Source organism: Excalfactoria chinensis, chromosome 4 (assembly GCF_039878825.1).
Source record: "Excalfactoria chinensis isolate bCotChi1 chromosome 4, bCotChi1.hap2, whole genome shotgun sequence".
Classification (NCBI taxonomy): domain Eukaryota; kingdom Metazoa; phylum Chordata; class Aves; order Galliformes; family Phasianidae; genus Excalfactoria; species Excalfactoria chinensis.
This window is the reverse complement of record NC_092828.1, coordinates 65,479,633-65,497,939: the sequence shown is the minus strand read 5'-3', so window position 1 is coordinate 65,497,939 and position 18,307 is coordinate 65,479,633. Positions and strand designations below refer to the sequence as shown.

At 36.5% G+C, this 18,307-nt stretch overlaps 1 protein-coding gene across 7 annotated transcripts in view; it reads left to right on the top strand.

Annotated features, from left to right (window-relative positions):
- RAPGEF2 (Rap guanine nucleotide exchange factor 2) overlaps window positions 1–18,307 on the top strand; it is a 167,778-nt gene that overhangs the window by 138,434 nt on the left and 11,037 nt on the right. For 6 of the 7 annotated variants that reach the window (XM_072334202.1, XM_072334198.1, XM_072334201.1 and 3 more), the window contains 12 exons: window positions 560–667; window positions 753–956; window positions 1,057–1,165; window positions 4,149–4,395; window positions 8,672–8,829; window positions 12,413–12,653; window positions 12,889–13,272; window positions 14,028–14,239; window positions 14,330–14,453; window positions 15,220–15,243; window positions 16,265–16,488; window positions 17,310–17,498. In XM_072334202.1, the coding sequence (XP_072190303.1) occupies window positions 560–667; window positions 753–956; window positions 1,057–1,165; window positions 4,149–4,395; window positions 8,672–8,829; window positions 12,413–12,653; window positions 12,889–13,272; window positions 14,028–14,239; window positions 14,330–14,453; window positions 15,220–15,243; window positions 16,265–16,488; window positions 17,310–17,498 (2,224 nt within the window). The remainder of the gene's footprint in view (window positions 1–559; window positions 668–752; window positions 957–1,056; window positions 1,166–4,148; window positions 4,396–8,671; window positions 8,830–12,412; window positions 12,654–12,888; window positions 13,273–14,027; window positions 14,240–14,329; window positions 14,454–15,219; window positions 15,244–16,264; window positions 16,489–17,309; window positions 17,499–18,307) is intronic. The other variant, XM_072334200.1, reaches the window with a different exon arrangement.

Here is an 18,307-nt window from a genome sequence, read left to right as displayed (position 1 = left end):
GAATGTAAGGAAGAAAATTGCATGTATTCACCTCTTTCTTGCTTCTCACAGTAGCTCCTTTTTCTTGCCTCTGTAAATGTACAATAGTTCTTTGACACAGGCAAATGCCTAATGAAGTTTATGGTGGCTTATCTCAAGTTTTGTCAGTTTCAAGAGCCAGTCTAAGAAAAACATCAACAACTTTATGATTATGTGCATGAAGAGTTAAGCAGGTTTTGAAATATACGTGGACAGGAAATTGTTGATTATAAGTCAGAAATTGATCTACCTCAGTGCCTTATACATGTGTGTCCTCTATTCCTTCCCCAAACAAATCCAATTCAGCCAGTGTCAACTTTCTAACTAAAGTAGTCTTTGTGAAATACAACTCAGGCAATTTTTACACTTAATTCTTTCCTTCTGGTAGATGGTTGCATATCAGTGAAATCAGGATATATAACGTTTAGGATTTTGATGAAAACTTTCAGAAGCTGTAAGAAACAGTTTTTTGTTTTTGTTCTTTTTTTAAAGAACTTTGCAATAGTACTGTTTGGTAATTAGTTAATTAATTAATTTTCAGGTTACACGGGTAGTATTGTTGTGGGTGAACAATCACTTCAATGATTTTGAAGGAGATCCTGCTATGACTCGATTTCTGGAAGAATTCGAGAACAATTTGGAGAGGGAGGTAAGAAGTTTTTTTCTGACAGTTTGAGATAGCAAGAAATAGGCTGTCATTATATATAACTCATCATGCTCTTCTTTTTTGGTAGAAAATGGGTGGACACTTGAGGCTGTTAAATATCGCTTGTGCTGCTAAAGCAAAAAGAAGATTGATAACCTTAACAAAGCCATCTCGAGAAGCCCCTTTGCCTTTTATCTTGCTGGGAGGGTCAGAAAAAGGATTTGGGATATTTGTTGACAGCGTAGATTTTGGTAGTAAAGCTACAGAAGCGGGCTTGAAACGTGGAGACCAGGTATGTATGTAAAATGTGGTGTTTTGTTATTTTTGTCCCCCTTTTTCTCCTCCGTTCTCCACACTAAATGAAAATAATGCTAATTTCTTTGTATTTTTAGATTTTGGAAGTGAATGGTCAAAACTTCGAAAATGTTCAGCTGTCAAAAGCCATGGAAATCCTTAGAAATAACACTCATCTGTCTATCACTGTGAAAACCAATTTATTTGGTAAGTTCACATGCACTTTTTGTTCTAATTTAGATTATGCTTTTCATTTTGTACAGAAGACATTTGGAAATGGTTTATAATAATTACTTGAAATACTTCTGAGGTGGGAAGAATTGGAACAGGAGCTTTGCCATGTCCTAAAGTGTCTGAATTCAAAATGGCAGAGAAAAATTTACAAATAAGATTGTTTGAGGTCACTTAACTCTCAGAAGTGCTTCTGTTTGGGTTAAGAGGCAGGAACCGCAGTGGCCATTTAGCTTGAATTTATGAAACACAATGACACTTGTAAGATTTAGCTCTGTCTCAAGAAAGAAACTTTTTTGGCAGTTCAGTTGTCTACTGATCTTAAACTGTTGACTGTATTTTTGCATTCTTTTTCGTTCTATGCTGTATGATGAGTACAGTAAGGCTAATAAAAACGCTTTTGCCAGATGGGCATTAACAATCTCCAAGTCTATTCTCTCCATTTCTCTTTCTAACAAGTACCGAAGCAGTCCTGAAGGAGTCTTTAAGCAGCTCAGGACCTCTATTTCTATCATTAGAAATAGATCTTGTGCATTTTATTTGATTTTTTTTCCCACTAGGTACTTAGATTATTTATATAATTCAGTGATGCTTTCCCTAAGTATTTCTTCCATGATGATGATCTTCACTGTAAATAAGCAGGGCAGAATATTTCCACAGGATGCCACTGCACTAATTAACTGATGGTTAAATATGCATAGGCTATTTCCAACAGTTATTTGTCAAGTCTATATCCTGGGGATTTTCTTCTTCCTTTCCAATAATGATTCTAATATTTCAATTATTTATAATGAAACATCTATTAATTTATCTGTATATGCATATTTAGCTGCATGTGCTTGTTTCTCTGTAAATTGTTTGCCAAAATATCTCTGGATTTTTTTAGTTACATGTGTTGCTTTAGTCTTAAGCCTAACCTGATTTCTTAAGTTGTGCTTTCTAAGTTTTGAATCCGCTTCAAATACTGAAATCACATCACAGTGGAGTATCAGAACAGCTGTATTGCATGCAGTATTCCTATCAATAAATTTCCAAAGGAGGTTCCTATTTCTTAATGGCATTTTCCTGTATATTATTTAACTCATCACTTTAGCCCCCAGCTCCTTTTCTACAATACTGTTATTAGTTCTTTGCTTTTCCTTCGTTCGTATTTGAGGCTTTTGAGATCCCTTGGTAATTTCTTATGTACTGCTGGAAGAAAAGATTATTAGGGGCAAAAATGGTTACAGTGGAATAAAACCTTGCTTTGAATGCTCATTCTTAGCTGCTTACCATTTTTTTTCCCATTTCTTCTATAATTCTTTACTTTTAATCATTAGTTTCACAGAAAATGCCAGAGAAACAATTCTTTCTTTCTTTGCTTTTGTTTTTCTTCATTTTTGAGAAAGATTACTTTTGTTTATTTAACATAGTAAGTTCATCTGCGGTAAGTGCCAACTGGCCAACTTCAGTTCTTATTTCTTAGTTTATCTTCTCAAAATCTGTGCTAGCTCAAACTCTTGGGTTGAATATTCTTTTTCTTTTCTTACTCATTCCCTTTCTTAAAATATCTTCTTTATGGTGATTTTCTTTGAAGATATTCTACTTCTAAGCTGTTAATATACAGAGAGCTTTTCTTTTTCCTAAGATTAAAATTATTCACACTTAAAAAAAAAAATCATTGGACTATTTCTGTACAGACAAGTTACTCTTTGCAAAGGTATGTAAATAACTGAAGTCTTCCTTACATCAATGTCCTGTATACAAGACTGTGCATGAATCATTACTTTTTGTGTGTTCTGTGCTAGGCCCATAGCAATGGCTTTCTGTTTGTTCAGAACCCAGAATCATAGAATCATAAACTGATTTGGGTTGGAAGGCACCCTTGAGATCACCCAGTTCCAACACCCCTGCTGTGGTCAGGGACATCTCCCTCTAGACCAGGTTGCTCAAAGTCCCATCCAGCTTGGTCTTGAATGCTTCCGGGAGGGGAGCATCCTCAACCTCTCTGGGTAAACATTTAAAAAACCTTTCTCTTCTTGCTTCTTAGGAGAGATTTGTGCATCCATTTTATCCTTTTATCTGGCCTCCAGTGTTAATCTTGCAGTTTGTTCTAACATAGATACATATCTCGCAGAAGTGCATTTATCATTACACATGGAATCATCAGATGTGATATTTTTCTGTTTGTCTATAGGTGCTGTTTTGTTCCAAACTGATCTGGATTTGTTGTTGTATCAGGGTTTTTTAAAAAAATATGTAAATGTGCTGACATTTTGGTTAAGATTGAAGTTGTAGAAGAAATGATTCACAGATTTGTCAGGACTTTCTGCCTTGTAGATAGATGGCTGTTTGCTACAGTGCTGTGGGAGAAAGTTGGGAGCAGTAATAAGTTTGGCCTTCTGACTTTGGCTATACTCAACCTGTTAGACTTCTAAGATTTCAGGTGTTCTTATATATCTGGCAGATGGATACAGCAGCCAAGAGGTCAGGGAATTTTCATAGTATCTCTATCAGTTTTCCCTCTGATTTCTGACTTTTGATGCTGCTAATTATTGCTCACCTCTGAGCTTTCATTGCTGGCTGTTAGTTTAAAACTTTCCTTCACAGTTGTTAATTTTTTTGCCTATTTTTGTTTTTTAATTTGTTCTCTTTCAAATATGCTGTTATCCCACAAAAGTCCATATCTTTAAACTAAAAAGGCAAATTTCTTCTGCTGACAACATCCATGTAATAATTTGATTATCTGGTGTATTTCTTTTTCATGCTGGGCTCATTTTTAGATTTTTTTTTTTTTTCCTGATTCTTAATCAGAAAATCAGTGTCTTCTTAAAAAGCTGTAAATTATTTAGTCTTACCACTAAATTCAGTCAATATTTGAATTAACAGAAGGTGCTGTAGTTTAAGAGTGAACTGGTCAGGTGTGTAGTGTTTTCTTTTATGTTTATTGTTCTTCTTTCATGCCTTTTGTCTTGTACAGTTTTTAAAGAACTTTTAACACGGTTGTCAGAGGAAAAACGAAATGGTGCTCCTCACTTGCCTAAAATCGGTGATATTAAAAAGGCGAGCCGTTATTCCATCCCAGATCTGGCTGTTGATGTGGAACAGGTAATAGGATTAGAAAAAGTAAATAAGAAAAGTAAAGCCAACACAGTTGGGGGAAGAAATAAGTTAAAGAAGATACTTGACAAGACTCGAATCAGCATTCTGCCTCAGAAACCATACAAGTGAGTTTTTGGATTTCTTCTTTGCGTTACATGTTAATAACTTCTTGTGATACTTATATTTTGTTGTGATACTTTCAGTTTTTACTGCAAAACACTTCTATATCTTCAGTATACTGAGGAGTACTAGATGGAATAGTCAAATTCCATAAACTCCTAACAATGCAGTTTGTGGTGTCAATGTGAATATGTTAAGTTCTTAATAGGTACAGCAACGACAAACTTTGTTATTTACTAATTTCTTTTAAGATGACTGTTAATTGGAAGCACCCCAGGCAATTAATTTTACTATAACTCTGCAAAGCAGATTTGCTTGCAAAGTACTTATGGGAATAAGAATTTCTGTCTGTACACAGTCCAGTGGTCTGTAAGAACTTAAGTATGCTGCCATCAAGGGGAGACTGAGATTAAGACTTGGGTTATTTGATGAAAGTGAAACCTTTTCTTCTGCAAACACATTTTAGGGATGGAGTTCTGATGAAGATTGTTGGAAACAGTTTTATATAGTTTTTATGGGAACCCAGAACTTGTCCTAGACAAGTGCCATCAATGGGAGGAATGTGAAAATGGCAAAGCTGAACTGTAGAGGATAGTTGATGTCTAATAAATGTTTTTTCCTGTATTTCCTTTCTGCGTGCTATTGAGAAAAATCTTTTCAAAATTCCTTAAGAAGATGCTTCTGCTGAAAATCTGGGTTCTTTTCATGCTAATGACTAATACTAGGTATTCCTGCTCAAAACTGACTAGTCTTCTGAATTATTAGCAATGGGATAAATAGGATGTTACTTATATATAAGGATTAAAGAGATATAAAAGATTATATCCAAATAATGATTTTTTTCTAAAATTGATGTGGATAGTTTTCAGTAGAGGAGAATCTGTAAATCCTCATGTATTGTTTGTCTTTAGAATGTTTTGTTTCACCAGTCTTACATGTTTGTTCCTGTGATGAGCCGAGCATACTATCAATGTGATTTTTGCACTGTTCATGATTCATAGCTTTGACATAAAATTCTCTTGTTGGTTTTCACTTTGTTTTGTTTTGTTTGTGCATGTTTTCTGTTCAGGGATATCTTTGGGTAAGAGACAAAAAAAAACCAACCAACAACAGTACACTTGACCTATTTTGTTTTCCTTTTGTTAGCTTTACTTCATGTGTTATATATAGCAGCTTATCTGCAAAGCCCGTTGATGTTTTGCCTGCCTGTTGCTGTTTGTCTGCACAGTTCTGCGTATAGATGTGCAGCTGTAGATTTGCTTGTTTCTGCTTTTTTCTTCATGTTCTGTGGAAACTTCTATCTTGTTCTTTCTAATTACCAATGGTGTTGCATATATGAGGGGACTTTATTCTTGTGAGTTTTTAAAAGCAACAGTGAAGAGTTGATGAATAAGCTGATTTACTTATTTTAGAGTAGGTATTTAAAGACTTCATGAGTCAGTTAGCCAGCTTATGAGGTGAAGGTATCTACATTGTCTTGAAAGTGAACACACTGTGTGATTTCGGTGTCTATAGAGTGTAGCCAAATTAAACCAGTATTAACTAGACTGAAGTAACTTATCAGTTTTGTGAGACATTAAGCCAGTATCAAAGACAAATTGTTCTGATAACATTGAGTAACTTCCCAAATTGAGCAAATAGTGCCTTTTCCTCTGGGGCTACTACAAAATCTCCTTCTCATAGGCACTACTCAAGCTCCTTGGTTGCAGCACTTGACACCACTTCTCATCCTGGAGTGGTTTTGCTTCAAATAAGAACTAAGTACCATCACCCTTCCAGCTTTTACAAAGCTCTGCCTGGTCCATGGTGCAGCACCTCAGATTAGGAGAAAGCCCCCCTCTCTATTCTCTGTTTTCAGCCCTTCAATGGGATGCTCAGCGTGCTATACTGAAGCAAGAGGCATTTGGACACTTCTGCCATTCCACTACCTGTTCTACCACATTTGTCATTCAGCAGGGAAGTCATTTATCAGATAATGCTGTCTCTTCACAGCAAGCATTATAGAAAATAACATAAATACTTTCCTTTAAAAGCACAATTTCCTTTTAGCCAGAAAATAAAATATATTGCCTAGTGATGAGAGCAGTTGATCGTCATGGAACCTGGGAGTCCTCTAGTGCTGCTATTTATAGCTGAAATTTCTGGGGTTCATTTCTTGTTTATGTAACTTGAAATCAGAATTAAGGGAGTGTTCTGTGTTTTAAAAATAGAGCAAACTGAGTTACTTCTTTCCAGTTTAGTATATGAACAGGGGGAAGCTAGAAGTAGTTTAGGAACATTCCTCTTAATTTTTTAAAAGCCTGATGTTTGTCAGTTGATCCACTTCAGTGAAGCTGCTTCGGTTATGACGCACAGGATTGGTGCAGTAAAATATGAAAAGATTATATAATAGTGACAGACCCAGAAATGAATATGTGATGTAACTGAATCTACTTAGTGTAAGAGGGGAGGGGGGCATATTGTCTTCCTTTGACTTAATTTAGAGAAAAACTAATGTTAGCACTTCAATGTACTGTACTGCATAGTTTCTGTAATTGCCAGAAAGCATTTTGTTTGTTCTGTTTGTTTGCTTGTGTGCTTTTTTGTATGTAGAGAGTAGCTCCTACTTGAAAGACCAAGCTTCAGTTACTGGGAATGCTTTTTCATGGTAGTGAAGTTTATTTGTGGCTAGCTGTATGGGTACTGCTGTATTGAACACTGCTTGTCACAGCATTTCACGCTTTATGTGGAAGTACAGAAATACAGATGTTCAGATTCAGCTATCTTATGGATGAGGGAATCCAGCAACTCTGTTTCGGTTTTGAGTATTTTTCTCTCTTGAACCTCATGACACTTCATGAAATATTTTTGTAATGTGGTGCTGCCTTGCTTTTTAAATAAAAAAACAAAAACTCACCTCAAAATAACAAAAAACATACACAGACACTTTCAAGTAGCATTGTCTTCTACAAAGCGGTAACTGTGTCTGTGTTTTTCACATGTGGATAATTGTCATTGCTCCCCAGAATGCTTTCCACTTCACAGCACTTAAAGAAGTGGTACAAGTGCATACTGGGCAAAGTGATCCTCCTGTGAACACAAAAGGATGCTTATGCTGTAACAGCTTTACAGGGATAATTATCAGGCCCTTAATTACTTCTGTATGGGCTTTCTGAGGGTGGATAGAATACTAGACAAAAACCAAAGTGCCCCCAGTTTAGGGTACAAATGCCATTTGTGTTCTGTCATCTAATTTAGTAGCTTGATATTGTGTAGTGTCATTTTGTAATGAAATTGAAGGTCTGGTTTCTGCTTTATTTACAAGTGTAGATACAGATTTAGATGTGTTAGTCTTTTTAGAAGTCTTTTCCTAAAGTGGTTGAGTTTTAAATCATTTTCAATCTCTATAGCATCTGCATTTCAACATTTTACACATATAGTATTTTATTAAGGATGTGCAGATATATATTTTTAGAAAAGTTCTATGCCTAGCTTCTCAACTCGACATGCAATAAGCAGATAGCACCTACTGTAGTATGATAATAATTCTGTCCCTGATCCATCTAACACTACTGACCTTTGGGACCCAGCATTTCACAATGTAATAGACTAAGTCTTTCACCTTTATCACAGAATATTTTCTTTGCAGTTAGACACTTTGGAGAGGATACTGGTAGCACCCAACTGTGGACACATACCATAGCCTTTCAAGTCAGCTGGCATTATTTCAGTTATGTTCAGTGAAGAGGAACTCGGAGAGGGTGATACAGGGTAGAAGGGCTAAAAGGTTGTGCTCAACAATCCCCTGCTATCTATCTGTGAATAGATCGTACTATACTATATAGCTGTAGTAACTCCCAAAGTACAGTTGCAAATCCTATCTGTCTCGGGGTGAAAGATCTGTGAAATTCAGTTGTTGTGAGGGGATGTTCAGTTGACATTGAGGGGACAACAGCACTAGTCAAAGTTGGGGTGATGCAAGAATAGTGATACATGTACCACCTTTTCAGTAAAGATTTTGGCCTCTGAAAAAAAAATCATTAAAGAAAGGCAAGAATAGCAGCTCCTCGGAGCTGAGTGGTGAGAATTAGGAATCTTCTGTCAGCATCAAAAGGCTGATCTGATCAAGGTGAGTGGACATTTGGGTGCTGTTGGCAAAGCTAGGTAGCAATCAATGTCTTCTGGAGAATATTGATTCACAAATAGTAATTCCTGAGAGTCTGGAAAATGTCATATTACAGAAATCTTTGCTTCCCTCTGCTATAGTCCAAGCACTGAACACATATTTCTTTCTGGATGCAGTGACATTGGAATTGGCCAATCTCAGGATGACAGCATTGTAGGACTGAGGCAATCAAAGCACATTCCTCCTGCTTTACCTGTCAGCGGAACCCTGTCATCCAGTAATCCGGATCTACTACAGTCTCATCACCGCATCTTGGACTTCAATACAACTCCAGGTAAGGATCCTTTTTTGTTCTCCTCCTTATAATTTTGTTTCTTTTATTTTTAAAAAATGTATTATTTTTTTTCTGGACTTTGGAGTCTGAAGTACATGCGAGGTTTTTATTAATTATACACTGTCATCCTCATCAACCATTTATGAATGCTTATTACATTCCTCCACTTTGCCCACTTGTGTATAGGTGAATGTTTTTGAAGTATGTTGTATACAGAGCACCTCTTCCTGACTGAACACTCCTGGCTAGTGAAAACTGTTGCATGGTGCTTCATAATCTGCTATGATAGATCAGTCTATATAGGACTGCAGTATTTTCAAACAGCATGGGAGATCATAAGCTTACAATAAAGCAGAAGGGCATTGGACTTGGACGCACTGTGTATTTTGGTCTTTTTCTGAACAGACGTATTATATAATCTTGTAAGGCACAGAGTTTCTGAGTTGCCTGTTAATCGTCCTGCCCCTCGGAAGAGTCTACAGCTGAGTTCTGAATGCTTTGTATATAGTGATTTGAAATCCATTCTGAGTAATAATTTTAAAATCCCCCATCAAACAAAATTATCAAGCCAACACATATTTAGTACAGAGGTACACGCTATGAAGGGGAAGAGAGGGTGAGAAAGGGAAAGAATATGACAACCTTGAGAGCCTTATCATATGAGAAGGGCTCAGCTGGAACTCCTGGAGAGTTGGGATTTGGGCTCTTATCTGGTTTCAGAAAAAGTTCTTAAAGTGAATCTTTCTCTGTATTAGGTATATGATTCTTTATTGTTAAAATGTATCTTCTGGAGGATGATATGCTGGTGGTAGCTGTGTGGATACTGGGTTCTTTCAGTTTAATGATTAGAGTTTTTCTCAAAAACAGAACCAAAAATGGAGTGCCCTCTTAAGTCCAAGGGATTTCAGACCATACCTAAAAGGACTTTGCTTGAATGTCAAATAAGAGCCTATCACTCTTTAATCAGTGCTATGGTTATAAATGTTATGTAGATGTGTGTAAAATCCGTTCTCCAGCTTGCTACTTTGCTAGTCTAGGCAGTTTCCAGCATGTGCCAAGTACAGCGAATGGCTTTCTTCCAGAACTGTGGGGAGTGCTGTCTCAAACCTCGAGCAAATCCCATTTCATCTTATTTATTTATTTTTGTTTAAAACTTTTTCAAATGACGACCTATTGAAATCTTCGAATTACTCTGCAGCTCTACCTTTTTCTTTAGTGAGATGGGAGGTCTGAAACCTAAAGCACGTACCTTAAGGACTTTAGAGATGGTTGCGCTGGAGATAAGAGTTGAGTTATGCCACTGTACCCTTCAAGACAGGAAAACAATTAAAGCCTACAATTTTAATTTCTTATATTACCTTAGGCTAAATTAAAGACAGAGTTGGAGGCAGCTTGCAAGAAACTGAATGCGTCAGAGAAGAAAGCGAGTAGTAGTAGTGTGGCTATCCTTTGAGGCTTTGAGAGGTATCTCTCAGGGCAAAAAATATAGCAACTCTTTTTGAAAGAGTAGTCTTTGAGAAGGAAATGAGGATGTAATTCCTTTTTTTTTCTTCACTGCCAGGAGTCTTTTTAGCTTTTCTTCTCATTCAGACAGATATTTTCAAATAAATATATGTAAAGGTTTATTTTTAAACATGCATATAGTCAGTTCCTTGATTTCTCTTATCTTGTGCTGTCTTTCTTTGATTGGATCCAAAATGATATAGCAATGATGACCTATCAGTCACTGATACTGTTTCCTCACAAGTTTTCTGTGGGACTAGACTGCTATCGTAAAGCATTGCTTTCTTTTGTCTGCCGCTCCAGTTTCCTCTATAAAACGAAGTGAAGAGAATAATTATGATTCTTTTCAAGATGTTTTACTTAAAAATGTGCTGAATTACATGTTAATTCCGCTGCGTTTGTAATCATTTTGAATGTTAGTAGACTTCATTGTAGGCTGCTTAGTGCTTTGCTACCAGCTCTGATAGATAGGCACATATAAATAATTCATATTAACTTAACTGATGTAGCAGAGCAGGTTTTCTCCTTGCACAAAATGCCTGCTTCTTTTGAGTATTGAGTGAGTTCCCACAATTGTGTACAACATCTTCCCATTTTTGTAGCAGTTCTTTGAGGGACACTCATCCCTCAAAGATTTCTGTGACACCAAGACACAACAGGATCTAGAGAGCATTCTGATTCTTAGTAATTCCTCTGAATGTTTGTGTCTTTGTCATCTCCCTTCCGTATGATGTCAAAATATGTTTAAATGTCTTCAGGCCCTGCTCTGTGTCCCTTTTCAACTAATTACTGAAGACAGATGGGTCGATAATGAGTTGGTGATGATGAGCAAAATTGACATGCTGGTTATCAAAGGCATTCATACATTTAATTCAAGTACTTGGGAATGGCTTAAAATTGGCCTACACTGATGTGTGTTATGGGTAAATAATAATGTAATCACTTAATCATAATGTGCTCGAGTGTTAGTGCTTCTCAAGATGCAAAAAATATTACTGTGAGCTTGACAGTTATGGGCTTAGTTCCATTTAGGTCTAAACAGCCTTTGTAGCATGTATGCCCATTCATATCAGAAGGATTTACCTTGATGCTTTCCAAATGATCTTGGAGAAATGGAACAGTAGGGGGAAGACATTAATTCTAATCAGATAAAGATGACCAGATATCATACCGTACAACACTAGAAAAGGTTATTTGTAATAAAGAGAAGAAATTAAATTAAATAAATTGAAAGTACTTTATCGTGTATTTTAAAAGCTTTAAAAAATAAAAAGATAAATATTTGTTAGGTTTTTTTAGTTCTTTGTTTTCTTTTTATAATATAATTACAACAATTGAACATCAGTTGATTAATGGGTCAGGATTTCAAACTGTTAGTGAGGTGGTAGAAATGCCAAATGCATCACTGGAGTTAGGATGGTAATTCTCCAGGTTTCCTGTAAACAGCTTTCTTGTACACCTTCACTTCAGGAATTGTCACCAGTCATTTGAAACAATAATTTTTGAAACCCAAATGCTTAGAAAAGCTTTCTTTCTTTGACTGTTTTAGCTCTTACACACCCTGTGATGACTTTTTAGTGATTACATTTTCAATCATTTACACATTTGATACAGTGAGTTAAATTTATCATAGATAGTCTTTTTGGTAGTTAAGTACTTGGTTGCATGAACCCTACAGCAGTCTATTTGTGTATACAGCTGGCTATTATATGTGCATTTCTAGCTACTCCCAGACTTAAGTGGAATTCACCAGCACTCAACACCTATTAAAATCCTATCAGCTCATCTGTCCATACATGGGGATGTTTTTGTATGAGCATATTTTTGTAGCTTTCCCATTTGATAGCTGTATTTTTTCTGAATGTTTGCAAGACCAGTCTTTCATTTAAAAACAAAACTACTAGAATAAAAAATAAACAACATTTCTGTTCCATGGGAAAAGAAGTGAAACAGTCTGAAATAAAGAGAAAACAGTATTAGGAGTTTGATTCAGTATGACTGATATTGTTGCTTGTTCTTATGCTGTTTGTATTTTTCCTGCATTCCTGAATTGTACATCTTGCATGCAATTTTTTTTCAGACTTACCAGATCAAGTTCTGAGGGTTTTCAAGGCAGATCAGCAGAGTCGTTACATCATGATCAGTAAGGACACAACAGCAAAAGAAGTGGTCATCCAGGCAATCAGGGAATTTGCTCTCACTGCAACTCCTGAGGCGTATTCACTGTGTGAAGTCTCTGTCACACCTGAGGGTGTAATCAAACAAAGGAGGCTTCCTGATCAGTTATCCAAGCTTGCTGACAGGATACAGCTAAGTGGCAGGTGAGATTATAGACTAAACTAAAGCTGACTATGCTAGTTTATTAAGCATGTTAATAGAAGCATTATTTAATTACTGCCATTCTGTTTCTTTACAAGAAATCACTTCTTATGTAACTTCTAATTAATATCGAAGCCCACTAAAATTCAGTTTATTCTGTGGTTACAGCTTGTTATTAATTTTCACTAGTATTTGAGTATACTGTATCAAGTATATTCTGGAATTTTGTTTTTACAGGTATTACCTGAAGAACAACATGGAAACGGAAACTCTTTGTTCAGATGAAGATGCTCAAGAGTTACTAAGAGAGAGTCAAATTTCCCTACTACAGCTCAGTACTGTTGAGGTGGCTACCCAGCTCTCCATGAGAAACTTTGAACTATTCCGTAATATTGAACCCACAGAATACATAGATGACTTGTTCAAACTCAAATCAAAAACAGGCTGCACTAATCTAAAGAAGTTTGAAGAAGTGATAAATCAAGAAACATTCTGGGTAGCTTCGGAGATTCTAAGAGAAACCAACCAGTTGAAAAGGATGAAAATCATCAAGCATTTCATTAAGATAGCACTACACTGCAGAGAGTGCAAGAATTTCAACTCAATGTTTGCTATAATTAGGTACTGAATGTCAAATTCTATTTTGAGTAAAAAGAAAAAAGAAAAGCCTTACTTATCTCTGTTTTAAAAAAAAATGTATTAGACAAATTCATAGTGCTAACAGTGGCACCTGGTGATCCAATAAGGAAGGTATTTTCCTGTAATTTGAACTTGAAACTGTAATGTTTGCTGAAATACTATTAGGAATGCTGCTATACCAAATTTTTCAAGACTTAGAAATTATAGACATGCTAGCCACTGCATAAGGTACTGTCTTCATTGATATTGTTAAGGGGGAGAAAACTGTTTTTTGTACCAGCTCTACAGCTTTAGAATAGCCTCAAATATATGGAGTCTTTCATAGCAAAATTTGACCTAGGCACAATGAAGTCAGATTATTGCAGCCAGAAGGCTGCTCCTGGTGCTGTCATCACCTAAATGTTATGTAGATGACACTCCTGGGAACCTGGAAATTATTGTCACTGAGGTACTCCTATGTTTACAACATCGTTATCCAGTTCAGAAGCTGTTCCAAAGTAGCAAGAATAAATACATATTCTCTAAAATGTTTAACTACTTGTAATGTTATTAATAATTTTTCTGCAGTGCACACTGGAAAAAGGAAGTTTTCAGTCTTATGATTTTATTGGTGTTGTGCCATGCTATTCTGGTTATGCGATATTGTGATATTTTACCCTAAAAGTTGAGCACAGCTTTTTCTTCTTTTTTTTTTTCTTTTGTTCTTTAACTTCTTGCGCTTTTTTGTCTGTTTCAAGTGGCCTGAATTTGGCACCGGTTGCAAGGCTCCGAACTACTTGGGAAAAGCTTCCAAGCAAGTATGAAAAACTGTTCCAAGATCTACAGGATTTATTTGATCCATCTAGGAATATGGCAAAATACCGTAATGTCCTTAACAGCCAAAATCTGCAGCCCCCTATTATTCCCTTGTTTCCTGTTATCAAAAAAGACCTTACATTCCTTCATGAAGGTAAAAGCATAAGTGCTTCATCAATTACCAGCTAAGAAAAATGCACTTTGGCACCCAATCACTGATGATTTTAATTATCATTAATTTTAGGAAACGATTCCAAAGTGGAGGGCTTAGTCAACTTTGAGAAGCTGAGAATGATTGCGAAGGAAATTCGCCACGTTGGTCGCATGGCATCTGTCAACATGGATCCTGCTTTAATGTTTAGAACTAGGTAAGTTTGTTGTGGAAGGCAGAGCTTTTTCCAGTTTGGAGAAGGCTAAGTATCAGCAAGAGGTGCTTTTCACTTGCCTCTCTGTGTACTGGGAGAGTAAAGGATATATTTTTCTTCCTGTCAGCAGGTCCTGGGCAGTTGTTCAGTGAGCTCTGTATGAACAGAAATTGTTACTGATTTTCAGGACTGATGTTTAACTCTTCTGAGTCCCTTTGATACGTTGGAGCAGTATGAGGGCTTCTTTGTTATTAATGATTAACCGAAATCATGTATTGTATGTATCAAAGGAAGTTCTAAAACTGGAGAAATCATTAAATTCTGTGATTTTTCACACACACACACACACACACACACACACACACACACACACAGATGTTTGTATTACTTCTTAGTTGCTAATTATTTTATTTCAAGGGTTGAAGGGTGGGGGAGATGTGTTAGTTTGCTTGAAATATCTCAGTGTGAGAGCTTGATCATTTTGATTTAATACAAATGGGATTGTATTTGAAACGGTGTAAGCTAGAGTAATTTAAAAATGTAGAGTGAATGGTCTTTGCCTTCATGTTAGACCAGCTTATTGCATGTTATTTTCCTTTATTTGAACTTAGAGGAGTTTGTAATATCTGACTGTGTAGCTGAATCTTTTTAGTGTTTGTGGGCTTCTAGAAACTGCTTGTCCTTAGATCTGGTCTTTTTCTTTCTGAGCTTGTGATCTTTCTGTCTCTTCTTAAACCCATGCTTTACTCTTCCTGGCTCTCACTTGCAGGAAGAAGAAATGGAGGAGTTTGGGGTAAGTGGTTGTAGACAATGCACACAGCCATTCATTCTTCCCTTGCCATTTGCATTATTTCCTACTTGCCATCTTTAATTTTCTGATGCTTTGATACTTTCTTTTGTTAACCCTGTTTTGTTTTAACTGATGATATGTTTTAGATCAGGAGTGCTTTTGAGGTTAATACACAAAAGCTGTAAAATACTCAAGTAAATAGCAGTGGTATGTAATTGCCACCACCTCCAGTTTCTGTTGCCCAAAAATTGACTTTAAGTGAAATGGAAATTGCGAAGTGGGAAGTCAGCAACAGCTAAAATTTGGTGTTAACTTTCTTAGGGCCAATAAACAATTATCACAGTCAAATAGAAATGTTATAACTCCAGTACCTGCTAAACTTTTTTCCCCACTACAATTCAACCGTAACTTTTATCAATTTAGGAACAGTGCATAGCTTTTATATAGATGTACGTACATTAAAGCCTGCATGACTTTTATGTCAGCATGAACTAGCAAATCATTTTTAAGAAAAAGCTATTTTCAACCTAGGAAGTTACAATTAAGTTTTATTCCTTAAAGCTGGGTTATACATTCTGTATATGGTCAGACTGAAAACTCCCGAGATACTTTTAAAAAATGCCTTCTGTTACATGTCTTGAAATATAAACTTCAGCTGTAGGCTTCTGTCAGCATCGCCTTATTGCATGAGCTTTTCCTAATGCCCCAGTCTTCTCAATAGCTGGCTTATGTGAGAGAGCTAGCTTGAATGCTTTTCTTGATGTGTGAAGTGATACTGCCTAGTTGGAGCAGAACAGGTTAAAATATTTTTATAATTAAAGTAGTGCCTGTAACCAAGTAAAAAGATTTTCCTGATCTTCATCCTTCTGTCTGTTATAGCTGTTTGACTTACTGGAATGAGGCATGTGAGCTTTGACCATAGACTGACATTCATGCAATCTTTTGCATGTTTCATGCTTGTTAAGTGATTCTCTGTTGGACTAACTCATACTTTCCCCTTCTTTTCCCCCTTCATTTACTCCAGGTCTCTCAGCCAGGGCAGTACGAATGCAGCTGTGCTTGATGTTGCACAAGCAGGGGGTCATAAAAAGCGGGTCCGCCGCAGCTCCTTCCTTAATGCTAAAAAACTGTATGAAGATGCTCAGATGGCACGGAAAGTAAAGCAGTATCTCTCAAACTTGGATCTGGAAATGGATGAAGAAAGCCTCCAGACTCTGTCTCTACAATGTGAGCCAGCCACCAGCACATGTGAGTGCTGCCATTTGCTATGGGTTGTAAGGAGGCTGTTAAATGTATTTCTGTCTAATGCAAGGAAGTATTTGGGAACAACATCTAGACAATGAGGCAGAAAATTTTATAACTGATTGTGGGCAAGAACTGGACATCTTTGAAGCTTAAGGGAGTCATCTTAGAGGTTAACAGCATAGAAATTTATGTAGGCTTTTTGGATGGTGTAATGCTGAAGTGCACAAGAGTTCTCTTGATTTGTCTGTATGGAGGGTCCAGAGAGACCAAAAGTTCCTCTACAGTTCTGATGTTCTCAGGCTATTGGTATGAACAGGGCTGGTCATCCCAGATAACCTCATCTGTTAAAAATGGATTCCATCATGGCCAGGTACTTCAGAGACATGTGGGGGAAGCAGAACTGGAAATCTGTCACACTTTAATTGGAGAGTGCTGTATCTTATGTCCTTCTTTTACAATAGCAAAAAATGAAAATCTAACTATGATATTAGGATACAAGATTGTAGTGCATTTTTTATATTCACCCTAAACCAACTACAGTCCTTATCAGAACTCAGTATACTTCTGGTCACATTTTGGTAACTATAACAATAGTCAATTTATGAGAATTTTATTTTGAGAAAGAGGAAAGGTTCTTCAAGAATGTACAGATTCTAAATGAAATTAAATCTCCCCTTCTTCTCTGATGTATACTCCTGCATTTGTGGTTTCAGTGTTGTATCACTTTTTAACTATTAATTGGAGGGCTTGGCACTTCTCAGGTTAGAATTCCACTGTATTTGTGGCTGGTAGTCATTCTTTGCTTTTTCCCATTTCTTGCAAAGTGCCAAAGAATACAGGAGACAAGAGATCTGGAAAATCTGAAACATCACCAGTGGCTCCCCGGGCAGGAATTCAGCAGAAAGTGCAGCAGCAGCAGCAGCAACATAAAGTAAATCAGGCACTGCAGGTCCCTGCTGTATCACTTTATCCCTCTCGCAAGAAAGTGCCCGTCAAAGACCTTCCACCATTTGGTAAGTCAAACAGAGAAGCATTCTGTTTAATACTCTGGGGTTTCTTTGCTCATGTCATGGAAGCACTTTAATCAAGTCAGATGGAAACATTAATTTGTAGTAGTATGATAGGAAAATTATGCTGTTTCATGCAGTGCATATGTAAAATTCTTCAGAAATGAGAAGAAAGATCTGCCAGGGAAGCATCTTTGTCAGTTTAATCAGTGTAATTATTTACCTGTTAGTAGCAGGTGGAGATACTGAATTTTTCTGGCTATCTGCACTAACACCTTTGCTTTTCCAAGGGGATTAGTGATCATTGGGTTTTTCAGTGGCCTGAAGTGCCTCAGGAGTTCTAGTGTTTTTTTTACTTTGGTGTTTTGTTTTCTTTTGTCCTCTTTTTAAAGCTGAACATATAATGAGAAGTTCAGGTGTGCTAGACTAATTACAGGAGTGGTGTGCTAGTCATTACAAACATGGGCCTGAAGTTCCAATTTTAAAATTGTCTGCCTGGATTCTGTTCCCTAGTGCTTTTTACTGTTAAGCTGCTGCTACTGCCTGCATGTCACGCTTAAAGAATCAAGACTATAAGAATTACTTTCAATTTGTCTTCCAAATCTATGTTCCTATACATGTAGGTAACATATATGAATTCTTAAGATCTGCTTCAGAGCTGAAGTCTTCCCTCGCTTTTTATTAGTTTTACTTGTGCACAGCTTAGATGGCTAGAGAAGAATTAAAAGCAGCAAAATGGGCAAGAAACAATTCAATCTTCATCTAGTTCTTAATTTTAACATTTAATATTATTAAATATTAAATAATATTAAAAG